Source organism: Rhinolophus ferrumequinum, chromosome 26 (genome assembly GCF_004115265.2).
Source record: "Rhinolophus ferrumequinum isolate MPI-CBG mRhiFer1 chromosome 26, mRhiFer1_v1.p, whole genome shotgun sequence".
Taxonomy (NCBI): domain Eukaryota; kingdom Metazoa; phylum Chordata; class Mammalia; order Chiroptera; family Rhinolophidae; genus Rhinolophus; species Rhinolophus ferrumequinum.
Window position 1 is genome coordinate 3419551 of NC_046309.1, and position 18278 is coordinate 3437828.

General features: G+C 53.6%; 1 protein-coding gene across 4 annotated transcripts in view; it reads left to right on the forward strand.

Annotated features, from left to right (window-relative positions):
- PRKAG2 (protein kinase AMP-activated non-catalytic subunit gamma 2) overlaps positions 1 to 18278 on the forward strand; it is a 195027-nt gene that overhangs the window by 82220 nt on the left and 94529 nt on the right. The window contains exon 1 of one of the 4 annotated variants that reach the window (XM_033099145.1): positions 740 to 1120. The exons of the other annotated variants lie outside the window; for them this stretch is intronic. Within the exon in view, the coding sequence (XP_032955036.1) occupies positions 1027 to 1120 (94 nt within the window). The 5' untranslated portion in view covers positions 740 to 1026. Of the gene's footprint in view, positions 1 to 739; positions 1121 to 18278 lie in introns of those variants that run through there. 4 annotated transcript variants of the gene reach the window in all.

An 18278-nucleotide genomic window follows, 5' to 3' on the forward strand; every position in this document is an offset into this window, starting at 1 on the left:
GAAGATATCAGGGGAGAAACATGGGAAACGTTTTTCCTATCTTGTGTTTTTAAAAGTTTGTTTCTTGGTAGCAAAACACATAGAAACTAAAAGTTTTTTTGTTTCATTTTATTAGATCAGGGGTTGGGCTTAGAATTCCCGTCCTAGTTCTGCCGTTAGCTACAGGACATTGGACAAGTCACATTGCCCTCCCAAGCCTCAGTTTCCCCATCGGTGCTGGAAGGGGCTGGATCAGACCCTCTCTGAAATCTTTCTGAGCTCTGTCATTCTACAGTTCTTAGCAAGACCAGGGCTCCAATTGTACGTTTGCTGAAGACCCTTCCAGGGAATTCCAGAGCCTCTCCTCATAGGTGGTCTTGCTCCTTTCCTTGCGAAGACCCATGAGGTGAAGTCGACTCAGTGATTTCCAGCTGGACTTGTGGCTTCTCCGCCAAGAAGCCGCCGGAGCCTTCTGACCCCGTGAAGCCCTGGAACACATGAATCAAAATAGTTGTGTGATGTCATGTCATAATGGGAATGTGCTCTGGCCAATTGGTGCCAAGGATTGTCTGTACACCGTGGTTTCCTTTTACAGTCTTTTTAAAGAGACATCTGCAGACCCGCACATGACTGGCAGGGCTGTGCTGCGTTCGCCTAGTTAGTCTTCCCTCCTTTTCTAATTTTAAGGAGGAAAAAAACCCTGGGGTGTCCAAGTGCGCGGCTGACCTTAACTACATAAACAAACCTACGGCGAGGTCCTGCCTGTGCTTCCGGCAGCTCCTTGCGTACTTAAGGCAGCGGGCTGCCCCAGCTGCTGCAGCCGGCGCTCTCTGCAGTGGCACTACCGCCCTGCCTGTGCTGGGGCTGCTGGCCCCAAGAGTGACCTGTCCTGCGTTAGCGTCAGGGCCCCGGTGAGGACGCTGCCGGGCTCCCCACAGCTGCCAGCGGATGCCACACCTCTCCTGGCTCCCTGCCACCTGGGGCTGACACTGGTTCTGCGGGACCTGGTATGTTCACCTGTTGCTGCTTTTGTGGCCGCAGCTACTGATGAAGCGCTTCGGGAGTCTCAGAGGGAAGAAGAAACACAAGGACTCAGACCGCAGCACCGAGAGGCGCCAGTCTGAGCCCCATGGCCTTTTTGGTAGGACGCTGCCCTTTGCCCCGTTCTCAGAAACCCCAGAGCGTGGGTGGGTGTGCGTGGGTGGGTGTGTGTGGGTGTGCAGATTCCTGAGCCAGAGCGAGGCGCAGCCTCTCCCTTTTAACTGTGGGAGTGATGGTTAGGCCGTAGTTCGAGGACAGGTGGATGTGGTGCCTTCTTGGCGCTGCTCCCGTGAGCTGCCCTGCATCCGTTTCCCAGAAGCTACCTCCTCTCGTGCACCCACATGGCCTAAGGAGGTTAGAGATCAGTTGGATTGTCTTTCATTGAGGCCAAACCAGCAACTTGGGGGAAAGGAAGAATGGGTGGGAACTGTTGTTTTCGGCTGTTAAAAATGAAATGTGCTGGCGTCAGGGAAGCTGGTGCTGGGGAATCAGGGAGGAGGGATTCTGCCACCACCTCCGCTCGATGGCTGAGCAGTCGGGCAGGTCGCGTTAGTGTGGGAGGGAACAGCACCGGCCTGAATTGTGTCCCCTGGGGGAGAAGCTCGCTTTGTGGGCTCCCTGGCTTCTCGGACTTTCCACAGCCTCTGCGCGTGAAGGGGGTCGGGAACCGTGTGGCTGAAACAGTGATGAAACATCTGTGATGGAGACGCTTCCCGTGACCTGTGGGTTTGGGGTAGGCTTCGCCCGTGTGGCTGGAGTTAGGCAGTTGGACTCTGAAGCAGTCTGAGCTTCCTGGGACCTGGAAGATCTGTCCACTCCAATGAGGTGGTAGCCTACATTTTGTGAGCATCGGAGAAGCGGGTCGCACTGCTGGTGTGACATGGGGCATTGCTAAGTGTCCCATTGGGACAGCAGGCTTGCTCAGCCCAGGGGTGGTCAAGACGGGGAGCGCAAGGGGTGCGTTCAGGTGTATCTCTTGAGAGGAATGCGACATGCTAAGTGGCGAGATAATAATAATAATAATAATGCCTAGAGTGTGTGTTGTAAGGAAATGATAGGCCAAACATCTGAGCAGTACCTGAGAACTGGGCTGGTCAGACAAGACAAAGTGAATAGGAAACATGCGCACGTCTCTGGGACATGCAATCTAGCTGGTTACTTCCGGACGGCCCCTGGTGGACCTCGTGTGAGGTAAGGGTACAGCAGCCGTGGGATGCAGGCAGGTTTCGGTCTTGTGGAACTGGACAGTACGTTTAATCGGACGCAAAGGTGAATTTCCATAGGAACATGGTATGAGGATGCCCAGACGTCCTGGACTTGATCCCCAGACACGGCTTAACAAGAAGACTCTCACTTTCAACAATGAAGTAATCAACGCTCATTTACTCTAGAATTAAATCTGAACCTGCTGTTTAACTGACAGTCGGCTTCTGCTAATGGGGACAGGCAGGCCCTTTATTAACAGCTTCACATCTGCCAGACAGTGGTTTCTCCCCTGGTGTTTTCAATCTGGCTGTCATCCTGTCTCCTGCACTTCTGAGATCAAAAATAATTATTGCATGTCGACCAAGTTTTGGAAGTGCTCACATGCAAATGCCAGCTCTGGCCACAGGGTCGGGAAAATCAGGGCTCCCTCCAGAACCTTCCTCAGGGATTTGGGAAGCACTCTTGAGGCCCCTCGAGGTGGCTGGAGCCCAGGTGTCCAGGTGCGTCCTGATTTTCCTGTTGTCGGAGGAACCAAGGACAAAGCCAGTGGGAGGTGCTGGCTCTCAGACAGTGCCAGGCACAGATAGCTCCAAGTGACGGAAAGACAGTCAGAGAACGGTCGACTGAGCATTTCCTCTAAGCTCCCTGACTAGCTAACCCTCACACACCTTTCAAGACCCAGTTGAACCATCCCTCCCTCTAAAACCATCCCAACTGCCTGTTGTGGGATCTCCTGTCTTCTCAGTGGCAGGGACCACGTCCCTGAAGGAGCATTCCCCACCCCGCACCCCACCCCAGCCCCGTCATTCTAACCCCAGCACATGTAGCAGCATCACAGGCTCTCACTACAGAATTGCTTGTTATGGAAAGGATAGAAAATAAGCCACTCCAAGGTTATTCCTGCTTCTCTAGTAAGGACTGCTTCAAAGTTTTTGTTTTTGGTTAATTCCTGTTCAGCCGCTCCCTCTTCTTCCCACAGTTATTCCTGTATCCAAAAGAATTTAGAGGAGGCCTCTTTTCCCCCTAAGAAAGCTTTCACAGGGGGTGTGGAAATGTCTGACTCTTACTTATCCTCCTTTTCCTCCGAATCAAGCGTGCTTAGGCACTGGGCACGGGGTCCTTTGTTGCTTCTGTGGCTGGTTCACTCTTTTCCAGGAACCACTTGCTGTCTGTCCCCTGTGCTCCAGTGAGTCAGGGCCGTTCCTCAGGGACAAGGTGCTCTTTGCTTTCTGCAGTTCCTCAGGTGACACATCTCTGTTACACACACACACACACACACACACACACACACACACGCCTGTCCCCACAGCCTCTTGACCAGACAGAACAACCAACCAAGAGAATCATGGCAGACAGATCTGCAACTCCTAAATCCCTTAGTGATTGACTGTGGGTGGCATTTTCGGGTGGCAGTCCGCAGCGCTCAGTGGAATTTTGAACTGGAAAGTTCTGATTCATGAAATGCTCGTCTTTGTCAGCTCCATTTAGCACCTGGCCAGCTCCCTTGCAAAGCTGAGGAAGCTGTACCCCTTCGGTTCTCACGCTCTGTGGGATAGACAGTGACAATTTTGACTTAAGCCTTTTCTTTCAGGCCTGTTTGGTCAACAGAGAGCCAGACTATGAAAAAGAGCATGTGGCAATCCCAATAAAAACGCAAAAGGAAGATTAGGAGAGGATTATGCTAATCAGATAAAAGGGAATTGACTGTAGCCGGTTTTTTCTCCCCTCTGCAGGGGGTAAGGAGGTAAGAACTATTTGGAGTCATAAGGGATCCTCTGAGGGCCAGCACTCCACGAGTCAAGGGGTGTGTCAGGAAACTGCTACTCTGTCCCTGTGACACCGAGGACCAGAACCAATGGCGAGTCTTGACTTGACAAGCCTCCCCTTCCTGTCCGCCCTCCTCAGGATGACCAGATAACCACTTGTGGAACAAACTGCAGAGGTCCTCATGTCCAGATACACTTGTCACCCCAGCACTGCCTGTGCCAGCTCTCCTGTGCCCTGTTAGTACAGGTGGAGCCCTCAGCCGGCTGTGGCCCTGGGGGAAGCTTTCATGGCTCTTGCCTCAAGCCGTAGGCAGAGCTGGAAAGTGATCCATTCTGTCCCCCTCGGCTCCCGGCCTGTCACCTCATCATCTTCTGCTGCTTCTGACAGCCCACCTGCCGCCTGGCTCCTGGAATCCGATGGGGGTTGCCTCAAAAGATCAATCCCAATATTCATTCGGTCACTCATTCAAATATATGCATTCAGCTTTTTGTAATGGAAATTTTCAAGCAGATAGAGAAGTAGGGAGACCGGGGCCCACCTTCAGTGCCCCACTAATGGTATGCCAGTCCTGCCAGCGTCTGAGCATCTACTCTGTGCCAGCACTTGGGGACACAGCAGTGGGCATGACACCGTGCACCCTCCCCAGACGCAACATCTGGTGAGGTGGACAACTGATGGTGGTGTTTTACTGTGGAGGAATATACAGGATGTAAGATTTACCATCTTACCCATGTTTAAGTGACAGTTCGCTGGTACTAAGTACACGCACACCTGAGTTGTGCTTCAGTGTGAGCGTACTAGGGCCACCGCCCAGCTTCTGAGTTTCCCGTCGTCCTCAGCTGAAGCTCTGCACCCATTGAACAGCAGCTCCCGTTTTTGTCCTCCCCCGGCTCCTGGCACCCACCCTGCTACTTCTGCCTCTATGAAATCACTGCTCGACGTACCTCCGACGAGCAGAACCACACAGTATTTGGCCTTTGTTTCTGGCTTGTTCCATAGTCATTTGCGATGCAAGCCGGCGGTGAACACTGTGGCGGGACAGGAAGGATGAAGGGTCAATAGCTGCTAGGGGTTGAGTGACAGGAGGGAGTGGGCCGCACGGATACCCGAGGCTGGGTCCTTCCAGGCAGATGGAGGCCCAGGCCTGAGGAGGGACCCATGGTGTGTTCCAGAAACAGAAGAGGCCCATGTGGCTGAACAGCAGGAGGCAGAGCAGAGCGCTTGGTCGGACGAGGTGGGAAGGGCGGTGCAGCAGGCAGTTTATTCACCATCCTGTAGGCAAGGGGGCTCTGGAGGTTGTGCCTGTGTGAGAGGAAGCCCCTGGGGTCTTCAGAAGAGCTCTGATGAGCTCTGAGGGCCCTAGTGTGGTGAGGGTGGTGCTAGGACCAGAGTGGGGCCCCAGCAGCCTGTGCGCATGCCCGGCTGGGCACGCCCAGACCCGCCAGCCCTGGCTCCCATCCTCTCTGCTGAGTTTGTGCTCACACAGGACGTGCTGTGTCTCATTTGCAAGGATGGGGCCTTCCAGGCTCTAATAGTGGTGGAGGCGGTTGGGATTAGATGGGAGCGCGTACGTACTGCGCTCCAAGGAGCAGCACATGAGCTCGGAACGCTGGGTTTGGCTGCAAGTCAAACAAGGCCTGGCTCACGTCCGTCTGTCTGCGCGCCCCCTGAGCTGTGCAGGAAGAGCTCATCGTCCCTCTGCCCCGTGTTCCTCTGTGGAGCTGTCATCCAACACTGTGTGGCGGCCCCTGGACGGGGCCCCTCATAGACAGCAGGTGGGAGGCGTGGCTCGGGCAGGGCTCCCTGGGAACATCTTAGGTAAGCGCTTCTGATTCAGACTCTCCTGAGGACTCCCTGGGTCCTCGGCCGTCAGCACCCAATAGGCAGGCAGGAGGCAGAGTGAGCGGCTCAGGGCGTGTATTTCCTCAGCCGGTTTGCTCACTGCTCGGTGCCTCAGTTTCCCACCTGTGCACTGACACCGCTAGGGTTGACGTGGAGATGGAAGGACACAGTGGTAGCTCGGTCTGTCCCTCTGGGTGCCCCTTTGCTTTTCTCCCCTCAGCAGAACAGATTAGAAAGGTTCTAGCAACAAGGATCGAGTGACGATGGAGATGGTCCGTGAAGTAGGTGCTCGTGCGCAGAGCGCTCCTGGGCTGTGAGAGGTGAGGCTGCATGCAAGAAGCGTGGTGTCAGGCACTGCTTTCCTCTGGGGGCCCCGGTTCTAAGCAGAGAACCCCGACTCTGGCCAAGTGCTTCCAGGACCTCGGATGTCTGAAGGTGTCACAAGACAATAGGACAAGATTGCAGAGCCTTGTGGGATGAATAGAGAAATCAGGGAAAAGGAAGATTCGTGAAAGGGGAGGGATTTAGACCTAGTGACGCTGGACAGTAACGGAGCAGGCCCCCCCCTGTGGCTCGGCGATCGGGCTCTGGGCTGGAAAGCCTGGCTGGGGTCCCACAGCTGCTGCTGCTCTGTCATCCGGACCCTCCCAGACGGGACTGGCCCGGGCTGGGTCCAAATGCCCAGGAGCCTGGGCACCCAAGAAAGCGTCCGGTGGGCTTCCAGTTTCTAGACGAGATCAAGAACTTGCGCGGTGAATTCTGTCCTCAAGTACAAATTTGTCTTTAATGACAGAGAAGAGAAAAACACGCGCGGTGGGACAGAGCCGCTGGGAACATTCCTGTACATTTGTATGTACAGGAACGTGTTGGACACGTGCTACGACTGCTGGTAGTGAGGCGCACGTGTGCGCAGCCTTGGGAGGTGTTTCGGCCTCAGTGTGTGTACGTACGTGCACGTGTCCCACCTCCCGGGCTAGTCTGTCATTCCCCCATGCTTCCTCACCCAGCACAACCAACATGCTCCTGGCCAGCGTCCATGGCAGCACAGATGCAGGTGTTTTTCCTCACCTGGTACTTAAGGCATAGTGTCAGTCCCCAACAAGGCAGTGAAGGACAGTGCCCGGCGCCCCACGTCCTGATTTGCTCCCCCACGAGCTAGGACTGAGGCTCAGCCTGTGAGCTGCACACCCTGCAGACAGGACAGCAGGCGGGGACCCCAGTGGATCAGGGAGGAGCTCCGGTCTCTGAGGCGGCATTCTTCCTGGGCTCAGCGTTTGGGATTTATTTATGACTGGGAACTATAGCAGGACCTGGTTTGTAACCACCAGCTGTCACTATAGCAACGCCTCACTTACACCAGCCTCTACACTAAAAATAGATCTCACCTTCATCCCTGGGATAGAAAAAAAAAAAATCAAAGAAAATCAAAGTGGGGGAGGGCTTGGTCGCTTAGCTGCAAGACCCCAGATGGATTTCGAGGTACAGGGTATAGCTGCTCAGGGCCTTTATAACTGCTTGCCCCCCCTCCCCGTCCCTGAGAACAGAAAGGGCTGAAAGGCTGGAGTAGGATGGCCAGCCTGCCATGTGCATTCTCGGAGCCCTGGGCGTGCTGAAGTCTCCTGTAAACCTGGGCCGTCTTTATCGTCCGAACCACAGAATTTAATAATTATAAACAGCCTTATGTCATTTGGGCTTTATTTAGTTTCTTAATCTTTCATCTTAATTTCATCTATGAGATTATAAATATTTTTCAAGGTCAAGGACTTCATTAGCAGGGTGGTACGAGAACTCAAAATCCTGTTGTATGAAAAGGAGTTGAAAGAATTGGAGATGCCGGCTGGCGCAGACAGGAGTCAGTTTGGGGAGGGCGGGAACCCCCTCCAAATACTTGAAGGGCTGGGCTACCCTCCTGAATCAAGAGTTGCTTTGTCCTCTCTCTACTAGGAAGACAGAGCTCAACTCCACAGGAAAAGTACTTACCCCGTGAAAAATGTATGTATTGATTTTTAATGCATTTTATCACGTTTTTAAAATCGTAAAGTAACATAATGTTTCAAAATGTTTGGAAGCTGCAAACGGTCCCCCATAATCAGAAACACCCACAGTACCCTGATATCCTTGTGGACCTGTAACGAGTACAGAGTTCTGCAGGTGGCCATTTTGGGAAAGGGGGGCCCCACTTGGGCAGGGCTGAGCCGAAGCTGGCTCCACTGTATCCGCTGAGGGGGGTGGGGTCCTCCAAAGGTGGCTGTGAAGACAGTGTGCCCCCCGAGCACCCTGCCCCCACACAGTAAGCTCTCAGCAGCGTTAGTTATCACAGCTGAGGGTGAGTTTTTAAACATCTGCTGGGAGGTTTACTGAGCTGCTCTCTGAGGTCCTGCCTTTGCAATTCAGGCTCAAATAAAACATAGATGTGAGTGAGAATGAGAAATAAGCTTGACATGTGGAGTGGTCGGAGCCGGTGGTGCAGGAAGTAGCCCGCTGTGCACGGGCCAAGGGCAGGCAAGGGGCACGGCCGTCCTTGGGTTTGGACCTTCCAAGGGAGCCCCTCGCTGCTCCCCTGGAACCCTCAGAGCCTGTGAGCCACACACAGCACCCGTTAGGGATACGCCCACTCTTTTTTTTTTTTTTTGCATTTTTTTTATTGTGGTAAAATATGTATAACACAAAATCTAGCATTTTAATTGTTTTTAAGTGTACACTTCAGTGGCATTCAGTACATTCACCTTGTTCTGCAAACGTCCCCACCGTCCATCTCCAGAATGTTCTCATCTTCCCAAACTGCAAAGGTCCCCATTAAACACTAACTCCCCATTGTCCCCGCCCCCCGCGCCCCGCCCCCACCATTCTACTTCCTGTCTCTGTGAATCGCAGGATTCTAGTACTTCACAGAACTGGAATCATGCAGTAATTGTCCTTCTGTGACTGGCTTATTTCACTTTGCATGTTGTCCTAGGGCTTCATCCACGTGTGCCATGGGTCAGAATTTCCTTGCTTTTTAAGATGGAATAGTATTCCGCTGTCTGTAGCTACCACCTGTTACTATCCATTCAGTGGATGTGGTCATCTCTCCACCTGGAATGCAAGCCCTTCAAGGTGGTGATGGACCCTTATTCCTATTAGCCTAGGACCGGACATGCGGTGCCCACCTCACGCGAGATGAAATGAATGGCCCCACTGCTTCCGGGCGGTGCCATGCGCCCAGGGGCTGAGGGGCCTCCTGACACCCACTGCTGTGTGTAAGGAGAAGTGCAGAGAGCCTGGGGGCTTCCTCCTGTGACTGCCAGCGTGTCGGGCCCTGCGGGAGTCTGAGGGGGCAGCCACAGTGAGCACCTGCCCACCGTGTCTCCACAGTCTGGTTTTCTAAAGGCACAAGCTTCAGTTGGCATCTGGCACCATCCTGTTACCTCACCCCTCCCAGAGGCCTGTGTGCCTCTCGAACCCTGTACACATCAGCACTTCACAGCTCAGCGCAATTAGCCTGTCACAGAGCGTGGCACTGGGAGTGGTTGAAGACCAGGGACTCGGCCTGAGGAGATGTGCAGCGGGCTGGGTACTGGCGTGGCCTGCGGAGGTGGCCTGGGGCACAGGGTCCTTAGAAAGGCCTCGACAGAGGGCCCCAGAAGCCCGGGAAGGAGCCTGGAGGAGGTGAGTGAGGACCAGCCCTGCCTTCTGAGTGTTCTGGGCAGGTTGTCCTGGCCCCGGGGCTCCTAGAGGCACGGCCTGTGAGAGAGTCACCTCCTTTCTTGGGTGTGACTCTCCCAAGAGGAGAGCAGGGCAGGGCTGCCTCACTGTGGACAGGCTCACTCCTCAGCTCGCCCGAGGGTTAAGATGGGCTCTAAAGCCCAGAAAGGGCCCTGACGGGTTTGGCTGAAACGTGGGCCCAAAGATGGCCTGCACCCAATGGAGTTGAAACGCCAGGCCTGCCTTGGGACACTACCAAGGAAGGTGTGCAAAGGCTCTGGGAGATTGGAATGTGAGCAGATGATCGTGTCAGACCTTCTCACGCCGTTCCCCACCCCCACCCCTGGGAAGGTCCAGAGGACACACTTTTCACAACACCTTGACAAATACTTGGGAAGGGAAGCCTCAGCCTCCTTGAAGAGCTCTGGGGTCGGTCTTCTCTGTAGGCAGAAATGGCAGTGGGGCTGCTGCCACCCAATTGGAAATCATAAATGTAACGGGAATAGTTGGACCCGCGTGGCAGGGGCTGAGTGGCAAAACTGAATCACCAAGGACAAGATGGGCACGGTTCCCACAAGGGACCACAAGGGAGTCAAAGCAGCAGTGAGAATCGTCTGACCTGTGGCATTCGCTAGTTGGTCGTGGTGTTCCTAGAAGTGAACTAAATTCTTACTTGATCTGTCTACGCAGTCAAGTTCTAGGTCACGTGAACAAAGTCTAACTCTGAGCATAAATACAGAGTCCTGGCTCCTCAGTCAGTTCCCAGACTGGAGCCAGCGTACAGGGCCAGACCCCTTGACTGAAGGGGAGGCCAGCTCCCCTCAAGGAGGGACCCTGATCCCCCACCAAAAATGTATACTGTTGATCTTTCTCTCAGCATTCCCCAAAGGGACCTACCACCTTTACTAGGGTGATTGTTCAGGAGAAAAGGTAATAATTAGACTTTAGAGATTACTGGACACTGACTCTAAACTACCCTAGTCCCAGGAGACCCTGAGTGTGGCTGTGGACCACCTGTCCCGGCAGGAGCTCATGGAGGGAAAGCCAGTGACTCCAGCGTAGACATTCCCCAGCTCCCCTCAGGGGAAGGCACCAGCCTCCAAGGTCTACAAGCCTCTCCCGGCTACAGTCCTCGGTTTCTTTCGTTCGGGGAGGGGGGGGGGAGAGGGGAGGGGTAGGGATGGGTGGGGCTGATAGAGGCTCAGAAGTGGGGAGCCGGTTAACAGGGTTCCAAGGCCTTGGGGAGGGGAGCAATGTCATTTAGTCAGAACCTGCAGAGCCTGCATCTGTCGAATCCGCTGTGGTGTGTGTTAGCAGCACATCCATAATAAGGAAGTGCCGGGTGACGGGCCATCCTGTGAGCGGGGGTGGTGTTGAGCTGTCGGCTGACAAGGGAAGGCAGAAGAAGCGCCCTCTCGAGTCCCCGAGTCCCTGGCTGGCACAGAGCCCTACGGCGTCAGGGGCACTGGCTCCGCGTGTCCCACCAGGACCTTGCTGGTTTCAGCACAGACGGCTTCTGCCTCCCGCTCCCTGCCGTCCTTTATCAAAACAAAGTCTTCTTCCCACGGGGACAGATAAGTCCCAGGAGCAGCGGCTGCAGAGGGAGAAGGTACAAGGGATAAGAGATCCTTTTCCTGGAGCAAGTTTGGATGCCAGGGGGAGGAGAGGAACCCAAGGGCAGTGAGTCCTTGTGTCAGGGGAGGAAACAATTAGCGGGGTGGGGCAGAGGGTGAAGGAGGAGTTTCCAAACAGTCCTACCACCTTCAGAGCCCCTCCCAGCCTTGGCCATTCAGGCCCCACAGGCGGTACAGGGGGAGTGTGGGGGAGGCATTTCGCTTTGCTGGAAGGGGACTCATGCACAGCGCAGTCCGGGGCCCCTTTGAGCTACATCCCCAGGGCTGATAGATCCTAGAGCGGGAAGAAGTCTAAAAGACCCTCGTCCCAGCCTCCTGCTTTCACGTAGGTGAAGCATCATTGCACCTGTCTTACAAGTGAGGCCCCCGGGGCTCAGATTAAGTGATTTGCACTACATCCGGTAGCTGAATGTGCTAGAAGTTCACAGATCAACTTCAATCCCTAGAATAACACTGTTTCGTGTAAAGACAGATGCCGTTGAATAGGTAATCCATCTGCATGTTAAAACATTCAAAATGGACAAAGTGAGACATTCTTCCACCCTGGACCCCAGGCTCCCAGGTTTCTGCCCAGAAACAGCAGTTCCTCGTATCCTTTCAAAGGTATTCTACGTGTTCTCAAGCTTTCTGTGGCACAAATGGTAGCATAGCATGCGGACTCTTCTACAACTTGCTTTTTCATAATCCTCTTCACCGTTGATGCCGGCAATCATTCTTCTTCATGGCTGTATAGTACTCCGATACATAGAGACTCCATGAATTACTGAACCGGTCCTCTATTGATGGAGCCATTCTCAGTCTTTCGCTGTAAAAAAAAAAAATGTTACGTTGCAACCAGTATTGTACACACTTTTTGTGCTTATGAACAGATCTGTGATATAAACTCCTAGGAGTGAAATTGCCGGGCCAAAGCGTACGTGTATTTCCATTTTGGTAGCTGTTGTTGTCAAGTGGCTCTCACGGGGGTTGTGCCGTGCATGCTGTCACCTGCAGGGCACCTCAGCTCTCCCACAGCCTCACCACACACACTGTGGTCAGAGCTTTTCGATCTTTGTCAGTCGTGATGGTTTCAGAACTGAGCTGTGACAGCCGTGGCGCTCCAATAGGGGCGACAACGTGGGCGTGAGGACTCTTAGGGGAGCCCAGCAGAGCCGTCTCTCCCCGGCCTGTGGTGGCTCCTTAGGCAACTGGGACATGTCCACACCGGTGGCCTCCCGGATCCACCCAGCATCCCCCACCAAGGAGGCAGGGCACCATCTTGACTTTCACCTCCAACCCCACAGGCCAGAAGCACCTAGAGCTGACGTACCCCCAGGCCGCGCCACCAGACAATGCTAAAAAGAGAGATGATGCAAGTTCTTCAACACAAAGGGAGGGGCGGTGGGGGCAGGCCCACTTCAGAGCCAGTGGAGAAGAACTAGAGCATTTGGAAATGGAGAGAAGTCAGCTTGGACTCCGTGGTCCCATTCAGCCTGCCGTCAGTTAGAGTCCTTACTCGCAGGCCCGGAAACCCGTTCTAGCTCATTTAAGTGGACAAAAGGAAAAAATGCGTTAAAGGACATTGAGTAGCTCGCAGAATCCCCAGGATGCAAAGACCCAGGCTGGTGTTCCCGAGAAGCGCCCGAAGTCACTTCCAGAGCAAGGACAGTGGACTTCCAGACACCGAGACACCAGGGGAACTGCCCCGGCCATGGGCTGAATTGTGGCTCCTCCAAAAAAATCCTGTGTTGGAGCCCTAACCTCCAATGTGACGGTCTCTGGCTTGTAGAGGATAACTGAGGTTATGTGAGGATATAAGGTGGGGACCTATTCCAATGGTGGCCTTATAAAAAGAGGATTGTGAGGGCACAGAGAGTAGGTGGCCACGGGCAAGCCAGGAACAGAGCTGTCACCACAGCCTGACAGACCACACTGTTACCTCGAGCTTGGCCTTCCCGGCCCCTACAACTGTGGGAAAATAAATCTCTGTTGTTTAAGCCACCCTGTCTGTGGCAATTTGTGACGGCAGCCCAAACACACTGAGATAGTTCCCACCTCTGGCGATGGGGCATCCGGCTTTGCACCTCCTCTGCGTAGCAGAAGCTGAGTCTGGGTCCCATGGCGGCATGCCGTCACCCCAGAGTGGCTGGATAGACAGTCTGGAGGGAACCTCCCACATCAGAGCGAGTGTCTCCTACTCTAGAGGCCGAGCGTAGGGCAGGTGCAAAGATGCAGGCGGGGCAAAGGAATGGCAGATGTCCTCCCACCAGAGGGACCGTGAATTCGAGCGAGGTCCTAGCAAGGTTGAGACCTCACCCACGGGGCAACACGTCCTTGGTGAGTCGCCAAGTCTCAGGATGGATCATGAGCTTTGTAGGCTCAAAAAACCCACCTTTTCCAGCTTAGCTAGAACAGCTCACTTCCCCATTGATTTCGTAGAAACTTCCCAGATCTCAAGTTTTCCCGTCTAAGTGGCACAGATACGGGCACGTATGGGGACTGGCGTGTGTACCCCAGCACCTCTTGGCTTAGCAGCACAGGGAGCCAGACCGACGGCTGCTGCGTAGTCGAGAGTGACCTGGGACAGGTCTGGAGCCTGGCCACCCTTCCCGGGCCCTGTAGGAAGGCATTTGGAGCTTCCTGTTTTGTGCCTGTGGATGTCCATCCTTCCTCTGTTCTCTTCTCTTGGAGTTTCTCCAAAAAGTTTCTGCTGACTAAATTAGAGTAAAATGTTATTTCTGCCTCCCCTGCAGGTGACCCAGGTCACCTTGAGTGGAGTTATGGGTGTTTCCCAAATTCTTTAGCTATGGAATCATAGTCTCTTGGAAACTCTCATTGATGGCTAATTATGTCTTCTTTGTATGTGATTTTCAAAACCTGACTTTATAAGGGCAACCTCTTTCCTTCTTTTGTTCCCCCCAATTCTTATGGGGCACATTTCTGCTCTCTGCGCTACTACTGCCAACACTCGTTCTCTGAAAAGTTACTGGAGCTAAAACGTGTGACAGCTGTCTCTTCCCCCAGTACTCTGTGTTTTAGAATTTTTTCCTTAGAGGAATTTAAGCCATTAACTGAAAGAATTTCATTAATCCGTATGCTTTGTGAAATGAGTCTCTAAGGAGCCCCATAAGCTTGATTCATATGTCTAAGCCTCAGTTTCCACATCAACAGAATGGGGAAACACATCCCCATCTGCCATTGTAAATGATTATTATGCGCCTGTTACGTGCAAGACCGGGTTGGGCTCCATGGGTGACAGACATGGTAGCGAGGTTTGTGACTGGTGGGCTCTGGTGGTTTGAGTCCTGATCTCATGAGACCAGGATGAGGGTTCAGTCCCTGCCTGGAGAAGGTGGGCTTGCTCTGCCCGGCCTCTGCCTCTTCAGTGAGCGCCCAGGGTCACGAATGGTGACAGACTGACATGGCATTATCACCAGACAGAGGTCTCTCTTCGTCCCCTTGGCAGGGGACTCACACGTCATGGGAAGCGTTCCCAGGCCCATCCTCCTTTGATCGGAGTTGGCGTAATAAAGGAGCAGGGAATCTCGGGCTTAGTGCCATATCTGATTCAGGGGGCTGAGGTCAAGACGGTATCCATGTAAGAAACGTCCAAACTGGTAGAGAATGTTTGTAAGACTTCGTTTGAGCCACACTGACTACTACAGTTGCCAGGCAGCAAGATCTCCAATGTTCCGGATAATGACAGTTTGCAGTTTCTTTTATGCGTTTGGAATTAAGGAAGGGACAGGAGGAATATGACGTGGGGGTGGAAAAGCGAGGTGGGGATTGGAGGACAAGAGGATGTGTTCTCTCGCGGTTGGTCACCCTTGATAAGGAGGGCTCTGAAAAGAGGCTTTTCAAAGGCACGGTAACCTGTAGATGTACAGAAACTTGGACAGGCCCGCGAAGGCCGAGATGAACCTTTTACTGAAGACGGTCGATGCCTGGGGCGTGACGACCTGCTCAGTTAGGAATTGATGACCCGATCACCGGGGAGGTTACTTTCGGTGAGACTTCTTACAGGGCCCCTGTGAACTCCAGTGTGTGTATTGGTTTGTTCTCTGTTGGTCCGTGGCCCTGAACAGAAACACAGATGGCTGTACCTTTGCCCCCGAGAGATGGCAGGGCTCCTGGGTTGGGACGGGGGGCGCTCCCCGTGGGAGCCCCCACAGATCTCCGATTTGGGTGTGTTTTCCTTAGGGTTTGAATTCCTTAGGGCTTGCAGCAGGAGCATGGACCGTGTCAGCACGTTTCTTGTTTATTCCTCACAAGAACCCTATGATGGCTGTACGTGGGTGGAGGCGTCCCCTGAGAAAGCAAAAGAACCATCTTCAGGTTATCCAGCTAGTAAATGGCACCGCAGGGACCCATGCCTGGAGAGTCCTTCCCCCACCGTGGACCCCACGCTTCACTGTCTGTGAGAATCGTCTGGGGGAATGTATGGGAAACGTGCAGATTCTTAGATGTTACCCCCCAAACTGTCACATTCTTGGTCTGGGGTGGGGTCCAGGAATTTGTGTTTTTAATGAGATTTGTGCATGAGGTAGGCGTGAGACAGACGCACCCTGTCTTCCTGAGTTGATTGAAGCTGCGTGACGGGAAAACGCAGGTTCATGATTCTGTTCCTTCACGTGTGTTCAAATGCTACCAGACTGAAAAGTAAAGAAAAAAGGCAGTACTGCATCACACATGTATGAGACCTGGCTCTGTGTCCTTTTAAAAACTGTTGGGTCACAGCCTGGCTTGCCATCAAGGGTGTATCCTACAAATCCAGAATTGAAGACTAAAGTCAGCCTTGGAGGGGAGGGAACAGAGCAAAAATAACAAAATCTGCACTTCCCTCCACTCCCAGAGGACAGATTGGGGCATTCAGATTTGAACGCAAGCCTACTGGACTTCTGAGCTGTCAGGCTCAGAATTCTTTCTTCGCTGACCTCCTGCTCTTCTGGGATTTCGCCATTGCACCTTCCTTCTCCATGTCCAACAGGTTCTGTTATCCTGCTTCCATAGAATTATGCAGCCACAGAAAAGAGAAATCGGAAACTGCTTTGGCTCCAAAGGAAGGCTCACCTACCAGGGTGAACAGTGTTTGTAGAGGGAACAGAGAGAACACCCCAAACCCGCTTGCACCCCTCTCCTCCATGACCCGGCCATTTTCCCCAAGGACACAAAGGTGCCCCATAAATATGATCTGCTTTGGGGCTGGGAGTCTGCTGAAAATACCCTGTACCCCAGTGAGGGATGGAAAAACACGATGTAAGCACAGTGGATTTGCGTGACTGGAGCATTTCTCCTCTCTGAATCAGCAGGCGATGTGTACATCTCCATGAAAGGTAAAGATTCAGGTGGACAGGGAGCATCACATCTTCTCCCAGCACACGTGGCCCCGGGGAACAGAACCCTGAGTTGTGACCCACCACCGGCTCCCTTTTTCAGTGGCAGGAGCCTAACTTGGCCCTACTCCCCTCCTGCAGCTGGCAGCCCAGGAACTGTCTCCTGGGGTGTGTGTGTGGGGGGGGGGCGGGTCAGCTCGTCAGAGCCAAGGAGAGCAGCTTGTTTTGTCTTGTCAGTGGGGGACAGGGGTCCTCTCTCCCCCAGTGGAGCAGCATAAGAGACCTTGCAGGGCTATCCTTTTGGCAGCCATCCACAGACTTGTGGGCCTGAGAGCAGTCTTACTAGGGAGTGAGCAAAGAGGTCCCACTGTGGCCACCTCTGCTCCCTGCGGCCAGCATACGGGAGGTCCAGACTCAGCTGTGCAGACCCCTCTTGTTCATTCACAGCAGAGCTGGCAGAGCGTTGGGGGACGTCGGGGGGTCACATGAGGGTGGGGGTCACACCAGGCTGCCCAGTTCCTGCTATGCCACGTGCCGGGCAGGCTGCAGGAGGAAGGCTGAATCCCAGGTGGCCAGTCACACCCTGACACTGGGTCATCCGGCTGCTCCTCACTTGAGAGGCAGCCCAGCCACTGGGGGGGGGAACGTCACCCCAGGAGCAGCATCAGGAAGTCTCAAGGCTGCTACCAGGCTTGAGTCCCTTCAGGGAAGGCGGGGCCAGCCAGTGTCACTCCGCCAACAGCTGGCCTGCGTCCTGTGTTCACTGGGTCACTGCCGGGCTGAGGCGAGGAAGAGTCCTGGGGTGTAAGGATTTCCAGAATGTCGGAGAGTCCCCAGACAGGCCAGCAGCTCTTGCAGCTGTTTTTATCTCCTCTTGGTCACCCTCATAGGTGTCCTGCATTTCTATTTAATCACTTCTAGTGACAGGTAACCGGTTCACTCACTCATTCATTCAACAACGATTGATTAAATATCCGCAGATCACTTACCTTTCCTGTGCCTGAGTTTCATCATCTGTAAAATGGAGATAATAACACCTGCCTCATCAGTTTTTAGGACTAAATAAGTAGACTTAAGGTGTTCAAATATATTAACCCGTTGAATATTAAACGCAAGGGTTTTCTGAAGTGCATATCCTAACGTGCTCAGTAATTGTGAACTGGGAAATTACTGTTCAGTGCTTTCCTTCTAAAAGCCTTTCTGAAATGCGGAGCAGCCACCGAGTCCCCCACATACCCAGTGTCACATATCCTGGTCCCCGGCGCCCAGAATTGACTGTAGCTGTTGGCAGCTGCCATCTGGGTCACTCGGGTTAGCTGGTGCAGCCCAAGGCCACCTGGCTGTCCAGTGGCCACACCGGCTGTTGGGTTGCGTGGAGCTGAGTTCCCTGCACCGCTGAGGACGTCCCTTACGTGCCGTTACAAGCCGTCACTGTCCTGTACTTGGCCAGTTAACAATAGGTGCTCAAGTTCCCTATCAAATTAGCCATGGTGTCTGGACATTACACCGTTCTTTGCCAGGTTATCTGGGTAACACTGGTGTAGACAGAAGGAAGCTTATTCAGCGGGAGCAGTGTTTTCCTTTAACTGGCACCAGTCAGAACTAACTGTGCTGAGGGAGCGGATGCTGCTGCTGGATGTGACATCGGGGCACCGTGAGCCCCCCGGCCGAGGTCCTTCACCCAGCTGATTCAGCACCTGAAAAGCCATCATTACAGAGGCACCTTGTTACCAGAGAGGGTTACAGAATTCAAACAACGTTTATGCTCCTTAGAAGAGATTTATATTCTCTGTCCTCCCTTTCCTGGGCTCTC